Source organism: Micropterus dolomieu, linkage group LG09 (genome assembly GCF_021292245.1).
Source record: "Micropterus dolomieu isolate WLL.071019.BEF.003 ecotype Adirondacks linkage group LG09, ASM2129224v1, whole genome shotgun sequence".
Lineage (NCBI taxonomy): Eukaryota > Metazoa > Chordata > Actinopteri > Centrarchiformes > Centrarchidae > Micropterus > Micropterus dolomieu.
The window spans coordinates 16583362-16603682 of NC_060158.1; the positions used below are offsets into that span (position 1 = coordinate 16583362).

General features: G+C 42.0%; 3 protein-coding genes across 3 annotated transcripts; 1 reads left to right on the forward strand and 2 right to left on the reverse strand.

Moving 5' to 3' along the window:
* Positions 1–4649: 4649 nt before the first annotated feature.
* Positions 4650–7187, reverse strand: LOC123976412 (ras-related protein Rab-25-like). The gene is made up of 6 exons (XM_046058570.1): positions 6793–7187; positions 6592–6652; positions 5791–5986; positions 5382–5575; positions 5139–5219; positions 4650–5055 (listed from the first exon to the last, which is right to left on the reverse strand). The coding sequence occupies exons 2-6, from the start codon at positions 6626–6628 to the stop codon at positions 4928–4930; spliced, it is 636 nt and encodes a 211-aa protein (XP_045914526.1). The 5' UTR covers positions 6629–6652; positions 6793–7187; the 3' UTR covers positions 4650–4927.
* A 697-nt stretch (positions 7188–7884) lies between these two features.
* On the reverse strand, positions 7885–14840 carry ubqln4 (ubiquilin 4). The gene is made up of 11 exons (XM_046058569.1): positions 14644–14840; positions 12676–12827; positions 12320–12468; positions 11952–12214; positions 11510–11668; positions 11109–11331; positions 10861–11000; positions 10253–10336; positions 9802–9917; positions 9501–9717; positions 7885–9409 (listed from the first exon to the last, which is right to left on the reverse strand). Exons 1-11 carry the CDS (start codon positions 14785–14787, stop codon positions 9257–9259), a joined length of 1800 nt encoding a protein of 599 aa, XP_045914525.1. The 5' UTR covers positions 14788–14840; the 3' UTR covers positions 7885–9256.
* A 2803-nt stretch (positions 14841–17643) lies between these two features.
* LOC123976795 (lens fiber membrane intrinsic protein-like) lies at positions 17644–19148 on the forward strand. Its single transcript, XM_046059137.1, has 4 exons — positions 17644–17927; positions 18223–18372; positions 18464–18598; positions 18857–19148. Exons 1-4 carry the CDS (start codon positions 17645–17647, stop codon positions 18916–18918), a joined length of 630 nt encoding a protein of 209 aa, XP_045915093.1. The 5' UTR covers position 17644; the 3' UTR covers positions 18919–19148.
* Positions 19149–20321: the final 1173 nt, after the last annotated feature.

A 20321-nucleotide genomic window follows, 5' to 3' on the forward strand; every position in this document is an offset into this window, starting at 1 on the left:
GTCTCTCCTCTCTATCTCTCTCCTGCGGCGCCGATGCTGCTCCTTCCCATCTGGATTCCCTCCTCCTCTTAGCTCCCCCCCCCACCCCTCAACTCTTCACAATTCGTGTGCGAGTCTGTCCCTGTATCTACATCTCCCAAAAATCTGTTTTAAATTCAGTAAATAGACGGAAATGACCTTAATGATTGTACAGCACCACCCTATAGTGCAACCCTCAATGCCAATATACAGAGTGCAAGAAGCAGGCTTAGGTTTTATACAGTGTGTGACTCAATATAAAAGAAAGAAGGGAATCCCCTTTTTAACAAAGTTACTTATTCAGCTTTTCTGGGCAATGTCATAAACAAAACTGCATGCTTAAGAAGAATGAGGGGAAATCCTTCGCATCCAGGCCACTCCTGTCTGCGGGCTTCCCTGCTGGGCTCCTGTTTCTGGAAGGAGCCTTGGGTTCTTCTTATGGTTCCGTAAATGGTTTCCCATCCTCACTTTCCTCTGGGGCCCATGGTATTTTTAGATGTCCTGAAGCTTTCACTGCATAGAGATGAAACTACACACAACATGCACAGTCCAGCTAAAACCATCACAGGCTGTCGTGCATTTATGCAGGCTTATGTCATGCATATATGCATGCACATATTCCATATTCACACTGAAAATGACTCTATGTGGATGCCTGTCTTTATGTCCTGCTCACACACTCACACACATCTGTAGAGAGTTTAAGTGTGCTGTATCTCTGGGCAGTGACCTTTGTTCAACTTTCTTGTCCTCAAGCCCAAGCGTGTGTGTGTCCCCCCCCCCCCCCCCCCCCCCGTGTCAGGAAAATGGACAACATGTGTTTTCCCACAATCTACAACTCCAGCTCAGGAAGGCCGTCAATCCAACAACTGTTGTCCTCAAAATGCGCACACACACTGCCTCTGTGTGCTTGAACTAACAAGTAGGCTAATTTAATAGGTGCACATTTCTGCTTAGAAACTGCAGCGCTCACTACAAGGACTCGCACAACAAAACCGCAGAGTGAAATGAAATAATACATGCTCAAGATCTCCTGGCTTGAGGCATGTCATCTGGAAGGGACCAGTACCTCCGTCCAGGAGCCACATGGAACAAAAGCTGAGGAGGAGAAAAATACACATATGGAAATATCTACTCACAAACTCAATTTAACGCCCCTTTTGTCACTTACTGTATTGCCAGACGTTTTGTTTTCCTCTGAGAAAGAGCAGAGCACTTTTAGGGGCCGGGTGGTATTATTGCCTTTTTTCCCCCTCCCTTGGAAAGGGGCAGCTGTAAAGTTTCACACATTTGGAGTCTCTGGGTTTCATATTCTAGATGTAGCCAGCTGTCTTCTGTCTTCAAGTGTACTAATTGTGCCAAAAATCACCATCAAAATGGTGTGAAACTTTGCTCTGGAAAGTAAAACGTTGGACCAGGGTCAGTGGATTTGTGGTCAGTGCATGACACCAGGCAAAAGTCATGTCTCCTGACTTCATTGAGCTACTGTGGCTGAAAAAAAGTTGTAATTTACTGACTAAAACATGATCTGCCTCCTGCTCTCCAGATCTCATCACTTAAGCACAAATGTAGACTCAGCAGAAAGCTCACCTGTCACACTGGAGATATGTTATTTTATACTGTTTCTGGTCTCAGGTTTCAGCTGAAAGCGGCACTCAAATAATGCCTCCCTGCATCATTTTACACCTGCAGCCGTTTAGCATCACAGACTCACAAACACCGTGGCTGTCATAGCAACTGAGGTGTGTAATATTATGTTAAGTGAACCGATGCTGAAGCTCTCGGCTCTGTTTGTCACTGGCAACCTGTTTAATTGCACGCCGGAAAGGAATCTTGTGACCCCAGCTGGGCCTTGAATGCTGGCGGCCAAGCACAACAGGCTCCCTCATGAAATTAGAGGCTTTAAAAGAAGTTAATTGACTAAACACAAGAAGGCACACAAATGTACACACACGCACAGTGATAGAAACGGATTTTTAAGCATGTTTTAATCTCATAACAAGCTGGGCTGAGACTAAACAGCTCGAGTCTTCAAGCAGGGGTGATAAAGACGCTCTTAAAATGTTCTCTCCAATCACCTCCAGACAATAATCCACCTCTCAGCTCATTCTCAACTCTCTCTCTCTCTCTCTCTACTGCGCATTTTGGGGAGTAGAGAGTCTGAACGCACAGCCACCCATCAGCTCACCTCTCCCTTTGATTGGTCGCCATAACAACATTGCCATGGTAATCAGTGTGCATGGACTTTGATTCTATTTATGTGTTGATGTCCGCTGACGTGAAAACCTTAAAATATGTGCTCTCCACAGACATGCAGTGACAGACGCAAGATGGATGGAGGAATGCCGGCTGTTATGGACTTTGATTTGTGTTTGCATGCACTGATGTAGGCATGCGCACACACATCACCCATGTTGGGACAATGATAACAAATCACAATTTTGGCTATGAAGTGACCTCCACTTTTTTGTAAGGGTTACGGGTTGAGAACATATTTCTTCCACTTAAAACCATTGGATTAGCTGAAAATGCATTGTCACAAAGCTGCTACAAAAAAAACACAAAATACCCCTTTGTGTGTGTGTGTGTGTGTGTGTGTTTCAGGAATCTTCTGGGTTTGAGGGACTGGGATAAATTTACACAGAGAAAAAACAGACAAGAGTGCAGATGTTTTTTGAGATCTTGTGCGTATGTGAATGGAAGTTTATAGGGTCTTATGTCAGCCTCTGGTAATTGCGCATATAAACAAGCAAACAAACACAGGAAGCTGAAATAAACAACAAAAAAAGCAGCTCTGTAAAACCTGACAGGAAAAAGTCAAGAGTCTGTGGAATCAGGAATTGGGAGAGGGGAGGAGAAATAGGAAGGCTATAGAGATGATGGATTCCATAAGTGTGGGTTTTAGAAAAGAGCCAAGCTCCATGTGGTGAAAGGTCATAACAACATAAAGGTCACAATTATACCCAAACAGATGTGATACTGTGACTGTAAATTCTTGGCGGAAAAGGTTCCCCACAAAGTGCTGGAGGAAAAGGGTCTCGTAAATGGGAAATAAAGAGCTCCATGTTGGGGGGTCAGGGGTGCCCTGCCGCTCATCATGAGTCCTGCTTTCAGACACACTTTTTACAGGCTACACATGTCAAGTAGCATGTGGGTAATGGCTACCACGTGTATGCGCTAAATCCAAGTCTTTCCAACCACCGTGAGAGCTTTATCTTTAGGGCGAGGTCAGAAGGGCGTACACACACACATACACACAGATCCAGGGGGAATTTGCGAGAATCTGTAATGTGGTAGAAAATCTAACTCTCCTCATTCTAATAAAGACCAGAGAGCTTGTAATTTTTTCATTTCATCATTTAATGCAAACTTACCTCTAGGCTGAGGGAAATTTACAGATATCATGACCAGGCTTTCAACCTGTGCAGCCTGTTCAGTCGGCGTGGGTTATTACACCAGATGTTTTTTCTCAGCCCATAAAAATATCTTCATTCTCAGGAAATAATTAAACATTTAGTGGCCGGTGCAGAGCCTTCCCTATCATATCTTCATAAGAGAAAGTTAATAAACGCGTTTGTGGTCATTTCACTGCAGCAAAATGATCTCTGGCAGAGAAATCTTGCTTGGGGACACACACACACACACACACACACACACACACACACAAGTAAAGGTTTCTCATGCACATGTGTGAGCCAGAGATAGAGCACTATCTGTCCAAAATGTCATTAACTACCACTGCTGTAGATTTATATTCTCTTAGTTGTTCCATATGAGCCTGCCCAATTACATCCATAATCTGGAGATTATCTACTTACACACATACACACACTCAACAATGTCTGTGAATGAACATTCTATTTGTGAGAAAAGTATTAATTAATGGGCACACTGATTAGCTTGTAAAAGAGGGCATAACAGGCTGCTACCATGGCGACAACACTGCAGCGCCACATGAGCTTAATATCATGATCATTAATGGAATAAACAGTGTGACCAGATGGTGGTATGATATATACTGGAGTTAATAAGGAAAGGAGAGAGGGGGAACAAATGCATTGCACTCCACAGTACGGATTCTTCTAATTCAATTTGCAGCATCAGCACTGCCATCTACAGACGGAGAAGAGACAGAACACCTTCAGCTCCTGAGAGTAAAGCATTTCCTGTTTTTTTTGAGTGTGACCTCTTAATATGAAACAGTGTCTACTGGTACCACCCAACTGACGTCTGAGAGACGTCAGATGTTCAATCCATGAGGGAATTTTTTTGTTCTTCTTATACTGTTTCATCTGAAGAGGTAAAATTACTGGATTTCACAATAACAAAAAAAACAATTGTACACGATATCAGAGGACTTTTAGTTTTCTTATTTTCTACATCAGTTATCACTTTGCGACTGTTGCAGGGGTCCGAACACCAGGTTTACTTTTCCTTGAGTAAAGGTTTTGAGTTCTTGTTCCACCACACGTCTTTATTTCCCATCAGCCCTCTCTCCCGTTCCCTCATCTAGTTTAGATATGTCTAACGAATATAATAAATTCATGTCTTTGTGAGATAATTACATGCAGACAGAATAACATAAATAATTTATTCCAAATGAATCCCAGTGCATTCCTTTATGAAAGCAGTCCAATTTACAACGGCTCTTTAAAAACATGAATATAAAGGAAAATAAATGCACAGCTATCTATAGTAAAAAAGCACCCATTTGCCACCACAAAAAGTAAAATGTATAAAATATTTTGTTATTGAGTTATATACTATACAGCTTTTATATTTAAAGAGGTCTGTACATTAACTGCTCCAGTGTGAAGCAGGTAACTCGCTCTTCAAAATTGGGAGTGAATGATGTCATGCTTAAGCTTGAACGACAGTCAAGGTGGATCAACGTGGACAGGGCAGTCTGTTAGGAGTTCTTGCAGCAGCCTCTGCGCTCCTCTTGCGCCTCACTGCTGGGTCCGATGGAGTTGGACAGGGTTACAGCGCTGATGGAGCCACGGGTCACCTCCCTGCTGGCCACCTTCTTGTGGATGGCTGCAAAAAGGAAGACATGTCAGTGAGGTAATTCAAAGAAGCCAGATGAACCAAGGGCATGTGTTTGGACTAAGCTCCTGTACCTGTGAGGACTTCACTGAAAGCAGCTTCTACATTGGTGGAGTCCAACGCTGATGTCTCCATATACATGAGACCATTCTTCTCTGGGTTGGAGAGCAAGGAAGGCAAAGATAAAAATCAATAAACACTGACGTATTCGAAGAGCAAGACATACAATACAGAGTATTAAATACACTTTCCATTCATTTAAAGTGGGGACATCATGACTGGACATTCAAAAACAAAGACGACATTTATTAACTGACCTGCAAAGTCCTTGGCCTCCTCCATGGGCACAGTCCTGATTGTCTCCAGGTCGCTCTTGTTTCCCACCAGCATGACCACAATGTGAGGATCTGCATGGTCGTACAGCTCCTTCAACCATCGCTCTGCGCTCTCATAGGTCAGATGCTTGCTGATGTCGTAGACCAAAAGTGCTCCAACTGCTCCCCTGTAATACCTGAGTCCGCCAGGTGAGAAAGACCAAACATACACGAGTTGGAGTTCACAATAAAAACTGGGAGCCTGATGAAAACTGGGAATGTCTGATGTGTGTCAAGGTGTCACTGTTACTGTCTCACCCTGTTTATTATCTATCTGTCTATCTATATATGTGTGTGTGTGTGTGTGTGTGTGTGTGTGTGTGTGTGTGTGTGTGTGTGTGTGTGTACCCACGCTGAGGTGATAGCCCTGTAGCGCTCCAGCCCCGCTGTGTCCCAGATTTGGGCTTTGATGGTGAAGTTGTCCAGCTGAACAGTCCGCGTGCTGAACTCGACGCCAATGGTGGTGCGACTGTCGTGATTGAACTCGTTCTTAGTGAAGCGACCCAGAAGGTTGCTCTTTCCTACGCCAGACTCCCCTATCAACACCACTAAACGGGCACAGACAGGATAAGTCAAAAGTTAATTCATTCACTTTTCCTGATTTCCACAGAAGGAGGTTTTAAGAAGAAGAAGATATACTTTAATGGCTTTTTAATGGCAGTTTTGTTACACAGTAAGTCCAAAAATGTAACTGTTATTTTGTAAAAATTGTAACTTTCTGTAATGAATCAGATATCATTCCTCTCCTTATGAAGACTTTCTGTCACCCCCACCAGACACCACACACAGTGACATATTTTAAACATGGCAGATCTACCCTGTGGCTGACCTAACTATGGTATGAATGGAATGGAAAATCATATGCTGTTTATTTTAATCAGGGAAATACGCATACAAACCACATTACAGTCTCTTGAATAAAGCAGGAAATGTAAGATCATATGTTTCTTTAAACAGGTCAAAGTTCAAATGGTTTACAGTCAAATGTACAGAAAGCTATCTCTTCCTGCTTTACTTCCTTCTCTCTCTTCCTCGGAAATTAGAGCAGGCAGTTAGAGTTGCACCTGGTGGCTGTGACGTCTACAGAAGTAAAACAAACTATGGATGTTTTAGCTCTTCTTCCACAAACACAGCTGAAGTAAACACGACTCACCCTTGAAGACAAAATTGTACGACTCGTCAGACCCCATGCTGCATTCAGTAGTGACGGGTTCCTGTTTCAGGTAGAAAATATCTTGAAGCCACTTTCAATATTAGTTCCCGAAACAAACACAGCCTCACTCCTCGTTCCCTCCAGTGTGGACAGAGAGTAAGGGTGAAAAGAGAGGAGAAAAACAGGTTCAGCTGCACCCACCTGCTTCCTTCTTTATCTGTGAACAGGGGTAACTACTGATTGAGCACAGACAGACGGGCAGGCAGGAGTCCTGTGGCCTGCCGTTCCCTCATCAGCTGACACCCAAGGGAGCGCTGGGAGTGTGTGTGTGTGTGTGTGTGTGTGTGTGTGTGTGTGTGTGTGTGTGTGTGTGGTGGTGGTGGTGGGGGGGGTGTCAGGTGGAACAAGTAGAACGACTCGCAGGCAGCCATCAGGAGCAGACTCCACCCTCTCCTACACTCTTTCACTCTCATTTGTATGACAATAAACCTCACCCAACAGGTGGTTCTGTGTACTAGAGCACGACGCCATTTTGCCACCTGTCTGATGCCTACAGGGATGTGGGATAGATTAGGCCGGGTGGACTATTTTGATTTGATTTGATTGATTTTGATTGTACATTGTAATCATTTTAATGCTTTGTGGAATATAGCACAGAAACATTTAATACAGTTGTAACCAGCAAATTTAGATCTTAAGCTTGAATGGTAATAATAAAAGGTTGTCATGGTTATATTGACTCATCACTCAATTGGTTAAGGCTTTATTTTACAGGTGCATACAGAATTACCTAATAGTTTTCTAAAACATTTCCTGGAAAGAATTGTGCAATTTGGTACTAATTACAGTGAAGACAGAGACAATATTCAGAGGCAGTTGTTTTGAGTTTAGTTGGTTAATTTCCAAACAAATATATCACTTTAGAATCAAAACATTATACTCCAAATCTGTTCGATTTTATGCTTCCCACAAAGTTCTGCATAGTTACTTATAATTAATACCAATTTACAACCTTTCCAGAAATCTTGTTGGGTATTATTGGGAAAATAGAGTATAGTAGTATATCTGAAGTGTTACCATAATTACCAAACAAAAGTGCCTTTAAATGACCACATGTTCCCCACACACAGATTGTTTAATCTTACCTATCAATTTGCAACATTTTCATACTAAACAAAACAGCAGCATACCATAAACTGAATAACTTCATATGAACTCATTTTGAATGGAAGGCTACAGACATCATCTTGTACCATCCCAAGGCTATAATCAACTGACACACAGGGCGTAGACTGTTTTTGACCATGTTTTATTTTTTTTTAGTACAGTACTGTTAAAAGTTAGTTTCAACATGTTCAATTGGGAGATGGATTTTTTTCTCTCTAGCTGAGGTCAACAGACAAAGCAAAGCTATAGAAGCAGTTGCCAAGGTTACCACAACTACAATGCTGAGATTTTCAAAAAAAAAAAAAAAAAAAAAAAAAAAAAAAAAAAAAAAAAAAAAAAAAAAGACACAACCTATAACTTGATTTTAGAAATGTATGGTGCCACCATACCAGAATTGTTTTTAAAGCCTTTCCATTATTTCTTTACTCACTTGATTTCCACGTTTACTTTATGCGAGACAAATCATAATCATCTCTAGGTACTAACTGCACCTCAAAAAAAAAAAAAGGAAAATAAAAATAAAAAGAATAAATCAGATTAAAATGAAAGGAAAGCTTGTTTTGTTTCATTCATATTCATTTTAGCAGCACCCTCTGCTTTGGAGCTGCTACGTGATATTTGATTATGGTTATAGTTGATGCTGGATGATGCTGTGTAGAATTTATTTGGAGTTTCTGAAAAACCCACTGAATGGGGTGAGTATGGGTGGGGTGGGGGTGTAATTTGCCAGCAATGCTCTCAAAGGGCAGGAAAGGATAAAAGGCACAGCAGTGGTGCCTCAGGAGGAAAAGACACTGTGCACCTGTGAGTGGGCACTTTCATCTGGAATGACAAATTACAAGTTTAGGGAAGTGTGGAGGGTGTCACTTAAGCACTTGCAATAAATAGTGAAAGTTTTTGAGCCAAAACAGATATTTATGTAAAATGTCAAGAGCGGAGAAAAAGGGAGGAATGAGGTTGAACGTCTGTATGGACAAAATATCTTCCTTTATACCAGAAAAATTTCATGTATTGATTTGCTAGATAAATGCTAACAAACTGCCGCACAATGGCCATGTGTGAAACAGAGCCAACAGCCAATCACATCACATGGGTTTTATCAGTATTATGTAAATGTTTGTCTGCAACAATCGACTCCAGTTTTATGTGAAGAAAACTGAATGAAGAAATGGTTGGGAATCCCTTTCAGGAGAGGTTTTCGCTCCTTCTCTCTGCACCAGAACGCCCCTCAAGTTGAGAGTGGTTCAGTCCGGCTCTACAGCAGCACTCTGAGACAGAGGTCTGGTTGGACGACGGCAAAAAGAGAAAGTATGGGGACTAGGGAATGATCTGAGAACGCATGTAGAATGAGGGTCTTACAGATCCTGCCCAAGTTTCTTCTGTAAAGTTTGGGACAATACACTTAAATTTCTCTTGGTTCTCTGTAGATGCTGGGTATTTTTATGAGTCAGGTATGTATGTATGCACGTGTCTGTGTGTCAGTATGTACTGTATGTCTTTACGAGGGCTGTGAGCCCAGCAGTCTCTCAATAGCGGCGTTGATGTCTCCTCCAGTAGCGATGAGGGCCTGCAGGTTGGCCTCGCGGTTGATGAAGCCCATGGCGCTCAGCTGGTCCAGCTGGGACTGGAATCGCACCTCTGGGGTCTGGGTCTACAGGGGGAAAATTAATGGAACATTTAAAAAAAAAAAAAAATAACAGGTGTGCGGGTGTAAAGGGTTTAATATCAGTGCATGTGTGTACCGTTGCACTTCCTCCTCCTCCTCCAGCTCCTCCAGCAAACATCTGCAGCATCTGTTGCATCAGCTGCTGCTGTGTGGCGTTTGTTCCCGCACTGCTAGGTGAGGAAGCCGGGTTCTCTGTGGGCATGCCCCCTCCAGTGGGTATGCCAGGAACTCCACCTGTGGGTATGCCAGGAACTCCACCTGTGGGTATGCCAGGAACTCCACCTGACATCAAACTAGGCCAAAAGAAAAAAACAGAAGTTGGGGAAAAGAAATACAAAACAAAAGTAACATGTTTACATGTATCTGTGTGAGTTTACCTGGGCATGAGGCCTGGTGCTTCTGTCTGCAGTGTCTGTAGACCCTGCTGGATCTGCATTAGAGCTTGCATGGCCCGAGGATTGGTCATTACTGACAGGGCTTCTGGGTTCTGCATCTGCAACCAAACAGAGAGTTAGCAGTTAATTAATTCGACCGACTGCATTTACTGTACTGTTTACTAAATACCTAAAATAATAACAATAAAGAAATGAACAACAATAAAGCACGCCTAATACACATACTTGGCAAATGTCTTGAGATTTATGAGAAAATGACTAGAGGCTTATAAAAAAATGGGAGCAAACTATGTCAGATATCTATAATACTGCCCCTTATGTGTCAATTAACATACTTCTTTTATTATGTTACTAGGACTGCCTTTGTGTCTTACTGCAATAGAAAAATGTAAAAATCCAGGATAGAGTTATCAAACTGAAATGAGTGCGATACCTGCTGCAGAAATATTGGCAACTGAGCTCTGAATTGGTCCTGCAGCTGTGGGTTTCCGGCAAACAAGGGGTTATTCATCAAAACCTGGTACAGAGAGAGAAAGAATGACAGTTATGATAATGTGTCATTACACATCTGGCCATGCTGCTTACTCGCTGGAGTTGATATTATTATAAATTATAAAGGCTTTAGCACCTTAGCAAAGGACTAACAACAAATAAAATGTCAAATAAGAGAAATAAAAGCTCTGTAGTATTCCAGTCGCTGTGTATGCAGCACTCCCCAGTAACGATGTTCTGGTTTGCTGTATAGACAGCATTGTTTATTAGAACCAATTAAGTCAGAGCTGTGTTGTTTATTCTTTGTTACTAATTTGCTGCAAATGCAAGTGAGCTTATCCCCTCTGTTGAGTATGCACTAAATACTTGGGCTTATAGGCCTAATGCACAACAAGCCTAGCTAGATGCTACTATTTACAATTCATTACAAACTGCAGAGTTCAATATAATCAAATCGATCCCATATGTGGTCACAATCAGAATAACAAAGAGTTAAAAGGCAAGCTGAATCTGTATGAGTGTGTGAACACACATCTTTCTGTTTCATACCTGGGAGGCCAACTCTGGGTTTTGAGACAATGACTGCATCATACTGCGCATGTAGGGCGCAGACAGCATGTTCTGCATCAGCTGAGGGTTTTCTGAGATCTGCTGCAGTAGGCTCTGCATGCCCGGGCTGTTGAACATCCCTGCAGCACACAGAAAAGAACAGGGTTTATTTATGTATATATGTGTATACAGGTAAGTAAATAAATGACTTGGCATGCAGGTGTATTGAGAATCTTGCTCAGTCTTACCGTTGCCAAGACTGCCAGGATTGATGCCCAGAGGGTTGGACACACTAGGGGTGGTGCCCCCAGTGGTGCTAGTGCTTCCTGTGGTGCCCCCTCCACTCTCAGAGGGGTTAGAAGAATTTGGTGGCCCCCATGGATTGGGCAGGGGCTCTCGGTTCTCTGTCCGTGACGGCTGGACACCAGACTCCAAGTTCCCACCTAGAGCTGAGAATGGGTTGCTGCCAAACTACAGGGAAAAAGATTAAACCCATTTTAAAAACACACACAAAAAAAATGTAGTTAGCCATGTAACATTGGCAAATAAATCCAAGACAACGGTTATAGAATGTGTGAAAACGTCCTAACAAAGAAGACAAACACAGCACAAACAAACAAAGATTTCAGTAAACATCCCTCCCTGATACCTGTTCCCTGGCAGCACTGAACATGGGTTCCTGGATGTCTGTGTACATCCTCCGCAAGGCATTGTAACCTCCTGGGATGCTCTCCAAGTTGCTCAGAGCCCGGTCTTGGTTCCGCATCATTTCCTGCATCATGGCCGGGTTCCTGGCCAGCTCCATGGTCTGGGAGGTGAGATAAGGGGAGGCAGAAAAAGTTTATTTTAAACAGAGCATGAAAATCCTGAAAAAACAGAACAAAGGGCAGTGGGAAGCTACTGTATGTAGTCATGCCTGTTCTACTGGAACCATCCCCGAGTATGTACTGCACGGTCCTGACTCGAACCGGCGACCTCGGGCATGCTGACGAGGAGGCTAAAACCCATGGGCACTAGCATCAGTCGCCAGTGTGTCTCTTAAGGTGTCGGGGAGTGAGGTTAACCATTCAGTCCCTTTCCATTCCCTTTACCTGTCTCATGAGCTCAGGATTATTGAGCATGTGGGAGATCTCAGGGTTGCGTTCCATCAGCTGTTGCATCTGAGGATTGGCCATGATCATCTGTCTCATCAGGTCTGGATTGGACATCATGTTCTGCACCAGCGGGTTTTCCATGATCTGAGAAAGCATCTCAGGGTTGGACATGAGCTGCCTCTGCATCTGCTGCTGCAGTTCCATGAAATTAGCTGAGCCCATGCCTAGTCCAGACAGACCAGCCAGGTCACCAAAGCCAGCTGAAGGAGGCCAGACGGGGTGGGTGATGGTTAGTCACATTAACTTTGTAATGTTGAACTTGTGAAGGGTTTTGAACTTAAACAGTTACACACAGGTGGACTCACTTAATATGTTAGGCGTCTGTGTGGGTGGTGGAGCGGTGCCAGTGGAGCCTGCTGTAGAAGAGGGGTTGGTACCTGGACTAGAGGTGGAGGTATTGCCTGCTTGAGTGGAGGATGAGCTAGAGGCAGAGGTGCTACCGCCATCTCCTGCCCTGCAGGGATAATTTGTACTTGTATTAGAAATTCAGTACTAAAGTAAGCTGACAGTGTGTCTGATAGTTTAACACGAATGTAAAAACAAATGCAGTTTACTTAATTCCACACCAAGATTGTACTGCAAGGCAAATAAATTCATCTTACAGGCCTGCTAAAAAATAATCTCTTGAGCCCACATGCTTTGTTTAATAATGTAACCTTACTTGTGTGCTGTCTTTATGACTAGGTGAACTGTCAGGCCATCCTTGATGCCGTGTTGGCTGAGGCTGTCGCCGTCCTTCAAGATCTTCCCTGCAAAAATCAGAACCAATTGGTCCTGTTTGGCTTTGAATCGCCTCGAGATCTCTTCTTTAAACTAAAAGACATAACGAAATAAAGAGAGATGAGAAAGGAAATGGGATAACGAGGGAAAGGAGGTGAGAAAGAAACAGGAAATGAAAAGGATAATATTAAGAATAACACGGTTACACCTCAGTAGTACTGCTTCAATGTGTTTCTGTTCTTTTGCATGCTTCAAGACTTAAATTCCAAGAAAGCCTTTTGAACTTATCCTATTAGCAATGCTCTAAACACTTCAAATGTGCCAATCACTGAATCTTGGAGTATTAGATGAAGCATAATTAGAATAGAAAAAGGTCTAATCCTTAAGGAAGCTACCATCTTGTTACATCTTTAATTTTTACGCAGTACAATTTTTACAGTTATACAGGATATGAATGTTGATAACTGAAACAGATGAGATAGAGCACCAAGGTGATTCCTGCCATGCAAAATGTAATAAAAATCTAATGTTATCTACAAGTACGGCTCTGTGAGAATTCTGATCTGGTTGTGCAATGCCCATAACGAGATGAACAGCTTCGTCTGCCTGAAATATGTTAACCACAAACACAAGACACACTAAAAGATGAATTTCTTTCAAAAAGACACAAAAACAAAAGCTAAAAATCTCACATAGTTGTGATATTTGTTTTGGTTGATATTGTTTGGGCCGTTTTTTATTTTCCTTTTGTTGCTGTTCATTTTGACTGTATGTTTTTGTCTTCCCTGTTCATGTGCAAATTCATTTTACTTATTTTCTTATGTTTGTTTTGCTCCATCTATCTTGTTCTGTTGACGTTGTGTGCTGTTTAGCTTTATTATAGTTTTGTGCGCCCCCCTGAAAGACAACCACTCTGTGTGGATCAAAATAAAGAATAGAGAGAACAATGAATACTGTAATTCCCATTAGTTCTCAGCTTTAACACCGCTCCTTGTACAATGTGTGTCTCAAAGAATGCTAATTTTTCTAATCAGAATCAACTATATTTGCCAGGTGTGTGTACACACTCATTATGCATATCAAACATACAGCCACGTGTAGATGGTAATAGTAAGAATGACAACACATATTTAGAAGTCAGACATGTAAGTCCAATGTCTGAACATAAAGCACATAAAGACATAAGACACAAAAAATGGCCACTTAAGACCACACAGTAATGAAAAAAGCATAACCGGGCGTCACACAAAGCTACAGAAACTGTGTCTACAGTCTGGTTACATGTACCGCATTACGGTTTCACTTCAACACGTCGCCAAGCCAACAGTAGGTCTGAGGATACTGTATATTCCCTGGAAAGCTTAATGACTCAGTGGTAGCAGTGAGAATGTTCTAGAGTGAGGGCAATCCTTAGCAATTTTAAAGCTGTTGAGCTGAAATGGGAAATGAAAGCGATTCGGGATACCATCCACCCAAAATCATTTCCACGGTTCTAGCAGGCCATTGTTGCTTGTTGCAAGAGGCACAGCAAGCGCGCAACCCGTCAGCTGACACTTGTTTGGCTTCTTAGTTAGCTTGGGTTGGTTCAGCTCGCAAAGCTGTTAGCTAACTAGCTAACTGTAACCGTTAGCTGGCTAGCCGGTTAGCCATTTCAAATATTAACCTGGTTATATCTCTCTATTTGTTGTCAAGGGCGTTAATACCGCCGAACAGTTGTTGACTCGAGCAGTAAAACTTTCACTACACACAACCTCTTTAATTTCACACACTATCAGTTAGCCGGTGAGAGTGACGACAAATGCTAACCGGGCTAACTAGCTTCCTAGCTGAAGTTGTGGGCAGGGGCATGACGTTACGAGCACGGCGCTGAACCGCACCAGGCAGCTCCCCGCCAGCGAAATCAACCAACCTGAGTGACAGAGGCATCTTCTGCGATGGCGATTTCTTCTTTGTCTTTAGGGGTTTTTACTGTGACCTTAATAATAGTTCCCTCCGATGCTTCAGGTTTATTATTGTTGTTATTACCAGGATCTGCGGCGCCTTGGTCAGCCATCTTTACTCCGCCGATGGAACAGCTCGGGTCTGGCGTCAGCTTCCGGGTCACAGGTCAAACCTCTTTCCAGAACGAACCTCAGGAGTTCCCATGCCTGCCTGTTCATCTCAACTTCAAGGATGAAAATATAGGTTTTCCCCTTGAAATGTATGTTGTTCATACAGGTTTATGTTAGGTCACGTCTCTAAAGGTGGTAGTTATATTTAAAAAAAAAAAAAAAAAAAAGTAAATGAGTTGACTTTACAGACGCCTTTGTCAGGAAAATTATTGGAACATTTATTCTACTTAACATAAAAGCTGACCAGAAAGTCAGAAATAGTGCTAAATGTCGTGTTTCTAGTTTGTCTAAAGTGGTGATTTGCTACGTTTCACAGTTTCAAAGCTTTACAAATGAAATATTTATGGGTTTATGAACAAAACAAGACATTTCAGAACATAACCCTGGACTACTATATTGTGATGGACATTTTTCTGAACTTACTGACATTGAATAAGTTGAATTATTAATTAATCAAAAATGTCTATAATGAAAATATTTAGTAGCCTAGTTGCAGCCTCAAAGTGAAGTTGTCAATAACATTTTATTTATGCAGCCTAATTCCACAAATCACACATTTGCCTCAATGTACTGTGTCTTTACCATTTAGTTTTTGTGTCAAAATAAAATTAATTAAAACTAATTAAAAATAGTGCATGCTCTAGCAGTCAGAAATCGGAACATATGTTCAAACTAAGTTTTACTCACATTTGAGTTTAAAGTAGCAATAAGTATGCTGTCATGCTAAATTACCCAGGTATCCAATTTAGGAGCTTCAAAAGTTGGATTGTACATGATTAATTTTAAACTAGAATGCATATGATTAATTGCCATGTTGATCTGTTGTGCCCACACTACTGATACTGCAGATACTGGAGGAGACTAATAGTCCTATATTTTATGTTTTTACATGTTGTCATCATTGCCTCATGCGTTGTCTGCATCTACTGAGTGTGAAATGTCAGGCTTAATTACCAGTTTAGTTACTAGTAATGGAAGAGCTGTAACTGCCCAGAGTCTTGGGAGAGCCAAAAGCTTGTCTAATATTATAATACACTGAGAATTAATAAATAATGCAGTATGTCTGACAAGGCTGACATGTTCAGGAGTCACCAGATGACACCCCCTCTCCTCTATTGCCCTGGGCTTGGGCCTGCCGGTGTTTGTTTGTGGACATGCTTAAAGTGACATTATATGCACTCTTACTTGTTTTTTTCCTTTACCATTTTTCTCTTGATCGTTTTTTAACCCATATTTGTGCATGGGAGGCTTGGCTGAAAACAGGGCTTTCCTAAAACACTGCATACACACCTGGAAGCTGCACAGCACAACCACAGTCTAATCTGTTGGCCACAAGTAGCTTCATTGGAGTAGTTGGGCCTTAAGTCCTTGCTCAAGGGCACCTCAGTGGGGGACACTTCTCTAACCCATTCCTGCAGTCTCTGCCCTTTGTCATTAATTTTTTTCACTGACAGACGGACTGAAACATCCCCTCACTTAAACCCAAACACAGATTGTTTAACTAACTATATACTATATCATGTTTTGTATGTTAATTTGTTGTCTGTTGAGTACAAGATGTGAAAACTGGACGATATTAAAACATATATGCAATCTCAGTTAAGACAATCCTATAGAAGAGAGAGACACTGCTTGTATAGAGCGCTCCCTCTATATGTGTCTCTCCTCACCGCCACAGTGTGACAGCACTGAAAGAAAAGTGTGTGGTTCAGCATGTCGCATTGACAGAGACAGTCCTGCAAACCTATGCATATCCCCAGTTCTAGATCAGGCCATTTACAAACAAACAAAACCCAAAAAAAGGTACATGGACCACCACCCCTTTTCCAAGGCCCCACAAACCCCACACACACTCACACACACACACTCAAATGTACAGGGTCACATGCACTGTGGCCCCTACGGTGTCTCATTCAGGTGCATCCCACACAGGGAGACTGATTACTGCAAAAGATTTTGCTTTCATCAACAGAAAAAACGAGGGGACAACTTTTTGGTTGTAGTATTTTCTGTTACTCTCTCTCTCTTTCCCCCCAAGTGAGCAACAGCTCTCTCTCTCTCTCTTTCCCCCTCCAACCGCTTCTATCTTTACCTCTGAAAGGTTGGCAGTAGAGAGAGTGCATTTCCAGAAACAAGGTAAGGGATCAAATGTCAGGGTGCTTTTTGTGTGTATCCTAGAGCCATACATTTTCATTTATGATGACTGTGATTGGACAAAGGCTGGCAGAATCAGATAAAACCTCATTACTGCTGAACAAGCACTGGTGTGACATGAGGATTGGGCAGGGGGACAACAACAAACTGCAACTTTATAGCTTTTACTGTGGTTTTGCTTTGCACCTGTTCAACTAATAGTGATGTTTCCACTACAGAAGAGGTAAATATGTTTGATAAAATTTTTGTAGGAGTCCACTCTGCTTTGCTTTTTACAAATCAAGGAGTTAAAGCAGCTGTAAATGGGCTTGTTATGTTCATACACGGAGTAATGTTTGCAGTTTGTGTGTTTGTTTCATATTTCTCTTGTTTTCATTATTGTGGCTGTATGATTGGCTGGCATCATATGTGGTTTTCATACAATTGAGGATTGAATTTGACTAATTACATTTCACCATCACAACTCTTTTTTATATGGATCCTTTGGCTGCATTGGCTGTATTTGCATGAATACGTTGAGCACTATTACATTTTTAAAGACCTTGTGTTTTGTCATTGTACACTCGTGGTGCCACATCAGGAACATATTTTAATTTATTGAGACAGTATGTGTGTGTAAATAGTGCAAATATGTGTATGTAGCACATGAGTAGCAAAAAAATATTTTACTATATGTGCATTACCCTTGACTTTCATGATTGTTCCTCACCATGTTGCAGTTGCTCTGCTGCGGCCCCGTTACCTCAGCTCAAGATGTACAGCTTCATGGGAGGGGGTCTGTTCTGTGCTATTGTTGGTAATATCCTCTTGGTGGTCTCCACTGCAACTGACTACTGGATGCAGTACCGTCTCTCTGGAAACTATGCCCACCAGGGTCTGTGGAGGTACTGCATGTCCAACAAGTGCTACATGCAGACTGACAGCATAGGTAAGATACTCCCATGTGGGACTACCACGATAACATTTGAGACGAATCAAAAGCACATGCAGATTTGTGTTTGCATCAGGGGAGCAGGTTGCTCTATTTTCACACAGATTTTGTGATACTGACTGCAGAAGCTCTGGCTGGATGTGGCTGCGAGCAACCCCACTCCTTGAATATTTGTGTACCAGCTGATGCAACAGACACAGCTTTTCTTAAAAGAGTGACAAATGCTTTCTAATGCCATAAACAGCATCTATAAGGATGAAACATTTGATGATTTCTACCTGTTTCCTTGCAGCTTACTGGAATGCCACCAGGGCCTTCATGATCCTTTCAGGGATGTCGTGCTTTGCAGGCATCATTGCTGGCCTCATGTCTTTTGCTCACTTCTCGTCCTTTGAACGGTTCAACCGCTCCTTTGCTGCAGGAATCATGTTTTTTGTCTCCAGTGAGTCTTGTTTCTTCTGAATTGACACACACACATACACATACACTTACTTCAATCATAACTGGCATGTACACCCCTGTCTCCCTCTTAGCTTTCTTTGTTCTGCTGGCTATGGCCATTTATACTGGAGTGACAGTCAACTTCCTGGGGAGGCGGTTTGGTGACTGGCGCTTCTCCTGGTCCTACATACTGGGCTGGGTGGCCATGCTCATGACCTTCTTTGCAGGTGAGAAAGGACAAAGGCTGGGTCAAGGTTTTCCAGGGATAAACCCCATTTTTATTCATACTTATCAGAGAGCTCAGAAGAAGCAATAACCACAGAAATTATTATGAAAAATTCTATATAATAACATTTGTTTGCTGTTTTTTGAGATAATTTCTATCCTATTAATACTGGATGAATGAAATCATATATATTTGTCATATGTAAGTGTAAATGTAAATACTTGTGCATCACCAAATGCATTGCCGCTGTCTGTTGCAGGTATTTTCTACATATGTGCCTACAGAATGTGTGAATGCAGGAGAGGAACTGGCCCACGCTAGAGGGAGACAGACAGGTTGTTTAAAAAGAAAAAAGAGGACAATGCCACTTTAAACTGAGGACAAACAGAAGGCAGTTGTGACTGATCTACTGAAGAGATGACGTCTGATGCTGGAGTTCTTTGACGGTCGGCTTAACATGTTTTCTAAAAGTCATGTTCTTGCAATATGGATTTATTATTTAGGAATAGTCATGATGATAGCACAGAGGTTAATAAACTTAATAAATTTAATCCCGTGTTTTATTACTACAACAGAAGTTTTAAATCTTACTGTAATTTGAGACATCCAATAAAGTCGGTCCTCAAATTTTAGCTGTTGTTCGCAGCTGTACTGAAAGATCTCCAGAAGATGGCAGCACTGAAGCACTCCACTTAAAGGAGACTAGCGCCTCAGGGATGTGGGGATTGCATTACAGATTGAAACAGGATCAAAAATCTGATAAGACTGTAGACTGTTGAGCAACATTGATCATTTATCTACAGTCAAAATCCTCTAACTCTTTAATTTGGAGCCAGTTCAGCATCACAGACAACTGAAACAAGGTTTCCCCTCAGGTAATGTACTGTGCGAAGATAATATAATGTGGAAATAGTCTACACAGCAGAGAGCAATACATCAAAGGTGTATAGTACAAATATTTGTCTCAGGATTCCCCTGAAGCTATATGATTTGGTCCAACTTCAGAAGTTCTGACAAGGATTCCCCCAAACTTAAAATTATATGTGTGCTCTTTATTAGGTTGTTGTTCATGGGAAAGGGCTTTGCCTCTGGCAGCCAGCATGTTTGTTGACATCCCCTGTACACTCAAGTACAGATAGCACATGGAAAAGTGGTGGGAGGCTGTTTGTGTTTGTGCGTGTGTACAGAACAGGGCACATTGATCCTGAGAAAAAGATCATCATGTTCCTTGACTAGGGGGACCAAACGTGGTCTCCAGCCAGTGATTGTTCCACTGCCTCTGTCTCTAATAACTGCTTTATTTTGGGTACTCGACCATTCCTCATCATCATCAGCTGGGAGGAGAGGAGGAGTAGAAACAAACAACAAGAGCAGAAACAATGAGAGAAATGTAAACAGTCACTGGACAGATCCCTTGATCCAAGTTTCCATACTTGGTCCCTGTGGCTGCTGTGAAGAGATAAGCTCTGTAATATTGTGTGATTTTCACCAGATGCTTTCATAAGCCCCTCTAAAGCTTTCTCTGAAGCTAGGTCTTAATAGCTGGTAAGGGAACCTGGCAAATGTTCACATTTCAGCAAACCAACTAATGATTAGTCATATGCATTCACTGCAGAATTACAGTGGGAGGTTTTACAGCACTGAGGGAGTAAAAAGTGAGAAAGTGATGATGGAGGGGGTATCTTCATTTGTCCGTCCCTTCACATATGCGTTAAGTAAACTGT

Bases quoted from the DNA above. Each gene is read 5' to 3' on its own strand.
- ubqln4 (XM_046058569.1), bottom strand. From the start codon at position 14,787: ATGGCTGACCAAGGCGCCGCAGATCCTGGTAATAACAACAATAATAAA. The intron at 12,215-12,319 runs GTGAGTCCACCT...GGCCTCCTTCAG, and splicing joins ACAGACGCCTAACATATTAA to CTGGCTTTGGTGACCTGGCT. The intron at 9,918-10,252 runs GTATCGCACTCA...GTTTGGTTGCAG, and splicing joins TGCCAATATTTCTGCAGCAG to ATGCAGAACCCAGAAGCCCT.
- LOC123976795 (XM_046059137.1), top strand. From the start codon at position 17,645: ATGAGTAGCAAAAAAATATTTTACTATATGTGCATTACCCTTGACTTT. The intron at 17,928-18,222 runs GTAAGATACTCC...GTTTCCTTGCAG, and splicing joins CATGCAGACTGACAGCATAG to CTTACTGGAATGCCACCAGG. The intron at 18,373-18,463 runs GTGAGTCTTGTT...TCTCCCTCTTAG, and splicing joins AATCATGTTTTTTGTCTCCA to CTTTCTTTGTTCTGCTGGCT.
- LOC123976412 (XM_046058570.1), bottom strand. From the start codon at position 6,628: ATGGGGTCTGACGAGTCGTACAATTTTGTCTTCAAGG. The intron at 5,576-5,790 runs GTGGGTACACAC...TGGCGGACTCAG, and splicing joins TACAGGGCTATCACCTCAGC to GTATTACAGGGGAGCAGTTG. The intron at 5,220-5,381 runs GTCAGTTAATAA...TCTCCAACCCAG, and splicing joins GGAGGCCAAGGACTTTGCAG to AGAAGAATGGTCTCATGTAT.